Source organism: Gambusia affinis, linkage group LG07 (assembly GCF_019740435.1).
Source record: "Gambusia affinis linkage group LG07, SWU_Gaff_1.0, whole genome shotgun sequence".
Lineage (NCBI taxonomy): Eukaryota > Metazoa > Chordata > Actinopteri > Cyprinodontiformes > Poeciliidae > Gambusia > Gambusia affinis.
In genome coordinates, this window is record NC_057874.1 from 3,320,192 (window position 1) to 3,327,769 (window position 7,578).

The following is a 7,578-nucleotide window of genomic DNA, read 5'->3' on the forward strand; positions in this document are numbered from 1 at the left end:
TGATTAATCTCTCTATTGATAACATGAGTAATAAACATTATAAGGTGTTTAGAACGACTTCATTATGTCAGCAATTCACAGGCTGTAAGATCATTTCAATCAAATGTTTCAAGACTGGTGGATTCAGGGGAGTAAAAATGAAGTGAAGAACAAATATAGTAAAGTAAAATTCTGTCATATGAAATCCACAAGTTTCAACCTAAAGTCACATTGGCTCCGAAATAAAACTATGTTGCTGTATATTGGAAAATATCACTCAATACATCAAATATATTCCCACATATGAGATTTCATATCCGGGAAATTCATATTTTCCAAAATATTGTCATATAAGCAAAGAGCATTTATATATATATATATATATATATATATATATATATATATATATATATATATATATATATATATATATATATATATATATATATATATATATATATATATATATATATATATATATATATAGATAGATAGATAGATAGATAGATAGATAGATAGATAGATAGATAGATAGATAGATAGATAGATAGATAGATAGATAGATAGATAGATAGATAGATAGATAGATAGATAGATAGATAGATAGATAGATAGATAGATAGATAGATAGATAGATAGAAAGTGTAACACACTAACTAGTTGTCACTCTTTTAAATAGGCCAACTAACTGATTACAAGCACAGCCCTGCATGCACTACAATGTCATTTCTTGTTATTTTCTTGTTGTCTGCAACATGAAATATTTCACACAGTAGAAAGTCCAGCCTATGTTATTGCTGCTAACAGATTATCTTGCCAAGTGGTCTAATATTCAACCACTTCTCAAAATGGCAAATTGTCTCTTTTAAATATAGAAATACATATAGAAACCAAACGAGGAGAAGCGGCATTTAGCATCTATGCACCACAAATCTAGAACAAACTTCCAGAAAACTGTAAAACAGCTGAAACACTGACTTCCTTTAAATCTCAACTAAAAACCCAACTGTTTAGAGTTGTATTTGAAAAGTAATCAATTGCAAATTTATTGACAGAATCTGACTTGATGTTGTGTTTTTATTGTTGATTCTATGTTGCATTTTGTTTTTGTGTTTGATTTGATGTAAAGCACTTTGAAATGCCTTGTTGCTGAAATGTGCTATACAAATAAAATTTGATTGATTGATTGATTGATTGATTGATTGATTGATTGATTGATTGATTGATTGATTGATTGATTGATTGATTGATTGATTGATTGATTGATTGATTGATTGATTGATTGATTGATTGATTGAAATATGTCAGTACAGTTGTGAATTTAATTTATTAGCATTTCAGGTCAATTAGGATGTTTAATTAACCCAGTGTTGACCTAGAACCAGCTAACCTGTAACACAAACCTTTTCCTGTCACCATAGGGAAAACGCTTCATTTCTCATCTGGGTGTTTTTATGTAACACTCAGTCGTCTCAAAGCCGGTTGCAAAAGTGAATGGATAAATGTAACAGCACCCCCTAGTGCACATATGTCAGAGTCAAGGCCCGCGGGCCACATCCGGCCCGCGAGAAGATTTTCTACGGCCCCTGGGATGATCTTGATTTATTATTAGAACCGGCCCGCAGCAAGCCGGCACCCCGTCTGAAAAAAAAAAAAAAATGCGAGATGCATCCCCCCCCCCGTTCGATCCACACAACGCGCGCCCCCCCCCCCCCCCCCGTTAGATCCTCACAACGCGCGCACCCCACCCCCCCACCCCCGCCCCGTTCGATCCTCACAACCCCCCCCGTCCGCAGTAAATTTACGAAGGCTTGGGCCGGTCCGCTGCACTAGACCAAATGCGTCATTTAAAAAAATCTCAATGAACATTCGATCAGTCCGGCCCTCGGCTTGTAGCTAAATTTTTAATTTGGCCCTCCGTCCATTTGACTTTGACACCCCTGCCCTAGTGTCTTTCTCGGGAACAACGGGATGAAAATATTGCCTGTTTCCACTTGTAACACTTTCTCCTTCCCAACGAACCTCCTGTGAATGGCCCAACACTAGAATATCTGAGCATGTAGATATAGATGAAAGAGAAATCCTATAACATCTCTAACTCAGTTTGATGTAACACCTGCGACTGCTGTTATAATTTCCATGTGGCTTCTTAAAAACGAACACATTTCGTTGTTTTGCTTTTAGAGATTGGTTGTCTTGTAAGACCTCATTAAATTGCTTTTCAGATGTTGTTGATTCGCTCTAGCAGAAGGAATTCTCTGTTTTTGACAACCGTTATAGATAAAGTCCATTGAATGTGATTCTGAGAACTTGAATTTGAACATATATATAAAAGAAAGTTTGGTCACAGCTTGGGGATTTGTATCAACCAGTCTAAATCTGATTTTGTCTGATGAAGAATTGTTCATCTCTTTACTGGGTCATTTACTGGGTCATCAGGGTTATCAGGCAGCCAGTGGTTTCTCTTATTGTTCAAACATTTTCCACTGAGACTGCTTTCCTTTTTTTGTTCTCTCTGAACCGTGTCTGACTGTTGATATGACAGGAACCTCCTTTAAAAAGACGGTCATGTAGCAATATTGCTTTTTTAAACTAACCTTGACACAACAATGTTTGAAATTGCCACCAAAGTGCAACGACTGTCTTGTGTTAAACATTTTGTCACACCTTAGTCGGATTACACAAATTGTCTTTTAAAGTGATGTAATATTGTGATATGGATCATATTTGTTGCATTTGTTCAAAAACGTTCTAATGTCTTCAGAATTGAGTCAGACACAATGAGATTTTATCACTGATTTATTTTGGGCTTTTGAGCAGCACTCTTGAAGTTAAGCATTAATGGACACTTTGGACAGATTTCTCTAACATACAGCTCTGAGTTTGAACGTTCAGTGAGATGTTATCATTTCTTGAAGATGCTTAGGGCCAGTTGCAGCACTTGCAGGAATCCCAGTAGATGAGACCAGGCTGACAGCGGTGGAGGTAAGTGTTTCCCTGGAAGCACTGGAAGTAGGTGGTCTTATCAGCTGCATTCTCGTACAGCCCATCAGGACGGCCCACGCAAAAACTGGCAATGGGATCCCTGGTGGTTGTGGGTCGCGGTGTAGTGGTTGGCTTTGGAGCGAAACCTTCATATGAAACAACAGAAAAAAAATCAATCTATAGATTAAGTGGTTAAAAAAAGAACATGCTAAAAGATAATAGAAGAGAAGAAGAAAATGTACCCATTGACATTCTGAGGTGGTTGATCAGGGGGTATTGTCCTTCTGAACAGAACAATCCGCTAAAGTCATCCATGTCCAGAGTCCACACATGAGCGCCGCCCAAAGACTGTGCAGTCATAAACTGGACCTACAAGAGCAATAGAAATGGCCATCAGGTTGACAGAAACAGGTAACATGACTGGACCAGTGAATGAAAAACAGCTTTACTTACCTTGGAAGAAAAGCTGCGTTTGTCATCGTAGCCCACCCAAGCACTGCCGTAGGTGGCATAAGGAACATGCTGCTCAGAGATCCAGGAAACTGCAGCACTGTTGGTGAAGTCGCAGACCTGGGAGCAGAACCGAAACAGAACATTGAGTTGTAAACAATTACCTTGGCACAACTAACATAAAGATCCAACTTTCTGCTCTAAATGTGTCTTTTCTCATTACACGTAAATTTTATTCCACTGTTTTCACAAAAATTGCTCATTGTCATAATAATTTCTGATGTGTGCCATAAAGTTAACCGAGATCGTTAATGTGGAAGCCGTACCTCGTAGTAGGCCCAGAAGCCAGCGGTACGGGTGTAGGGCCCAGCGTCCGCGGGGCCGTTGGATGGAGCTCCCAGGCCGTTGGCCGATGTGCTGAGACGGTAGGTCCGCCCGTATGTTGGGAAACCCAGGAGCAGCTTCTCCGCTGGGGCCCCCAGAGCCCTCCAGTGAGACACTGAGGAGTTCTGTGGAAAAATAGGTTAAAAAGTACAATGTGAAAGGTTTTACAATGTGGATATAAAACATTTACTCAAATTTGATGAAGTCTGTCCAGAAGGCTGGCTGGGTTGACAGCAACAGTAAACCAGGATCTTCAGTTTGGAATACAATATTTACAATAAACACCACTTTAAAGTACTGGTGACATTATTTTTTATTCAATCTACATTAAATAAAAAAACATTCACTATATTCTATACTCAAATAGACTGAATATAAGTTTTTAACTGATATTTACAAGTCAACTGAGAACCTGCCGTCCATCCAGTGTGATCTAGTTCTAGTTTCTTACGATGTTGTAGTGAAACTGTGATCCGATGTCAACAGAGCTGCGGTACAGTGGGCTGTTGTGTCCAGTCACTGACTCCCAGTGTCCATGGAAATCGTAGTTCATGATGTTCATGAAGTCCATGTGGCTGTTGGAATACAGACAGAAGCAGCATTTTTCATTAACATGAAGGCAAAATACATAGAAACTTGGAAAATGAGGCTGTTCTTAACAATTAGGTCCTGTGAGCGGCTACTGTGTGGCTGTATGCTGACCCCATTAACCTTGGTCAATGAACGATTCCAAACTGTTTCAGATTCAGATTTATCTCAATGACGAAAATTGGAACAGAAACATTTAATAAAAAAAAACTGTACAGGATAGCAAACAATTTATATTTCTAAATTATATTGCTTTTACTAATTTGCTGATCTGGTATTTAAGTCTGTCTCTATTCCTCTCAGTCTTGACCGGAATAGATGATGACTGCACACTACAAGCATAAATGACTTCAGGGTCGTGAAACTTACGGTGCGATCTTGCTGACGTCGTATGCATTGTCAATGGTTGAAATGAAGCCGGCCACATTGGATGACAGTAGCAGCCTTGTCTTCCTGTTGTCTGTGGCGTCCTGCTGGAACGCCTTGGCCAGCTCCTGTATGCAGAAAGACAGACAAAGATTTCAATTTTTAAATGAGAACCTTTGTTTTGACATTGAAATAAGCAAAAATCTAATGTACTGTTCCATCTACAATTGAATGATCCTATCTTACATAAGGACTAAGGACAAACTTCTCCAAAGCAGAAGTTAAATAACAGATAACAGCACATTAGTCGTTGCTGTAAGGCAGGGATGGGAAATCCTGGTCCTGGAGGGTCAGTGTCCTGCAACTCTTAGAGTCTCCCTGGTCCAACACACTTGAATCCAACAGCTGAATCTCCTCCTCAGTGCAGTCAGGTTCTCCAGAGTCCTGCTAATGACCTCATTATTTGACTCCAGTGTGTTGAAGTAGAGACACATCTAAAAGTTGCAGGAGACCGGCCCTCCAGGCCTGGAGTTGTCCACTCCTGCTGTAAGGGGTAGTGATGAAGGGTCTGATTACCGAGACCAGCAGAGTGAACCTCTCCTTGTCTTGCGGTGGGCTGCCGTTGTGTCCAGGATACTGCCAGTCCAGATTCAGCCCGTCAAAGTTATGGGTGCGCAGGAAGTTGATTGCTGACTTAATGAAGGCTTGTCGAGTCTCTGGTTTGCCAACCATGGCAATGAATCTGAAAGGAAAACATTTTATATCTGCTTGAAGGATTCAGTATTTAAGAAACCTTCACTGCATTTTACAGTAAGTGTTGATAAATTGAGACTTACGGACTCACTCCATTTACAGTGCCTCCAACAGTCAGCAGAGTCTTCAGTGCAGGGTTGCTAAGTGACAAAGACAGGCAGAAAATAAGGTAAACCTTAAAACAAGTAAAGAAATTATCCATCAGTATCATGTCAGGCCACTGTAGTTTAAACAGCTTAGCAGTGATGGAACATTTCCATCCATCCATTCATTATTTTGTTGTGATGTCCCTCTCCTCTGTGAAACCCACAGCTCATTTTGTGGGAATCCCAAGGATTCCCTGGCCAGCTGGGATACATAATCTCTCACGTGAGTTTTAGCTCTTCCCCAGGGAAATCTTCCAAAGGAGCCACAGAAAGCAAACTGATCAAATAACCAACCTCCTCTGAACGACTGGGTTTGGAGATCCTGTTCATTATGTCAGATTGTTGAAAAGGTTTCTCCAATCATAGATACATCAATTTTGTGCCCCAGAAATAATATCTGTGGCTCGAGAATCATACTGCTCTTGGACCTGGAAAATACAGACATGAGAAATTGTGTCGCTGTGCAGACTTACTATGTCTTGAGGCCGTTCAGGCTGGCATACAGCTCCTGATCATTCCACTCAATGGTAGTGATCTGGTTGAAGCTGTTGATGGTGGCCAGAGCGTAGATCACATGGGTGCAGAGGAACGGGTCAATGTTGTCCGGGGTGAATTTAGCACTGCTGGGTCTGTACTGGGCCCAGTTGGTCATGTGACACACCAGCTTATTGGATGAAGCTGAGGGCATTTGGAGAGAAGCCGTAATGATGGTCAGCATTCGGTCTAAAGAAAATGTAACTTTCTTATTTATTTTACAGCTGAAACTCACCGATGTGTGCGAGGACCAGGAAGCCCACGGCGGCTAACAGACAAAGAGAGAGAGGACGATTATGAAGAACCAAACACAAATATAGTAATTATAGATTATATTTTACTGACAAAAAATAAAATGTCACATCCTAATAAATAAACAGCAAGACCATGGTCTTCCTGATTGCAGAGAGACAGATAAAACATATTTGTTGTGCACCAAACCCAACTGAGCGACCTGTTCCTATGGTCTGGTTCATATTTGTTCCGGTATGTATCTTTATATATATATATCTATATCTATATATAGATATAGATATAGATATATATATATATATATATATATATATATATAGATATCTATATATCTATATAGATATATATCTATATAGATATAGATAGATATAGATAGATATAGATAGATATAGATATATATATATAGATATATAGATATATCTATATAGATATATATATAAAGATAGAGTGAATGAAGGAGGTTTACCTAGGAGTAGTTTAGTCATTTTGCCCCGTTTGCAGTTTCAATCCCTTCTCTGCTGTAGATCTGCAATGCCAAAGAATATATATATAAAATACCAATGAAATTTCTCTCTAAATAATAACATTCTGTTTGTGCATGAGACAAAAATCAGTACCGTTCTTCACGAGGAACAAGGCTGAGTCCTGACTTCACTAAAGAGGGTTCTTATTTATATTATTCTTACTAATGACTAATAGAAGGTGGCAAAGTGCAGCTGATAAGAACTGATGGAAAGCTGATGAAATTGATTAATAACTGGACTTCCAGGGCAGAGCGGCCAAACATCTGGAAGTCCAGGAACTTGAGCCGCAGTATCAGGCTGGGAGCAGCGATTGGTGCAATCAGTTTATACAGCATCTCTATAAATGAAAACGATTCAAAGGAAGGTGATAAAATAAAACATTACTGGAAAGAGTTGGATATATCTCCGAGAAGGAAGCTTGCAACTTCCTACTTGGAATGTTGATTTGCGTCCCGATGAACTTCGACCCTGGAGCCAAGTGCATTTAATGAGCCAAAGGGGAGCTACTATTAAAGGGGCAGTTCCACATAAACACAGCATTTGTTACGTTGCTGGATTACTGAACTTTAAAACCACATTACAGCAGACTAAGAAGTTTTACATGTAGAGTTTCACAA

General features: G+C 39.4%; 1 protein-coding gene across 1 annotated transcript; it reads right to left on the minus strand.

Moving 5' to 3' along the window:
* Positions 1-2,760: 2,760 nt before the first annotated feature.
* chia.1 (chitinase, acidic.1) lies at positions 2,761-7,131 on the minus strand. The gene is made up of 12 exons (XM_044121472.1): positions 7,055-7,131; positions 6,904-6,963; positions 6,421-6,453; positions 6,125-6,329; positions 5,589-5,645; positions 5,329-5,494; positions 4,756-4,880; positions 4,250-4,373; positions 3,741-3,923; positions 3,418-3,534; positions 3,207-3,333; positions 2,761-3,110 (listed from the first exon to the last, which is right to left on the minus strand). Exons 2-12 carry the CDS (start codon positions 6,920-6,922, stop codon positions 2,902-2,904), a joined length of 1,365 nt encoding a protein of 454 aa, XP_043977407.1. The 5' UTR covers positions 6,923-6,963; positions 7,055-7,131; the 3' UTR covers positions 2,761-2,901.
* Between the last annotated feature and the right edge of the window lie 447 nt (positions 7,132-7,578).

Bases quoted from the DNA above. Each gene is read 5' to 3' on its own strand.
- chia.1 (XM_044121472.1), bottom strand. The intron at 6,330-6,420 runs GTGAGTTTCAGC...AAATGCCCTCAG, and splicing joins CCTGGTCCTCGCACACATCG to CTTCATCCAATAAGCTGGTG. The intron at 4,374-4,755 runs GTAAGTTTCACG...GTATTCCAACAG, and splicing joins GACGTCAGCAAGATCGCACC to CCACATGGACTTCATGAACA.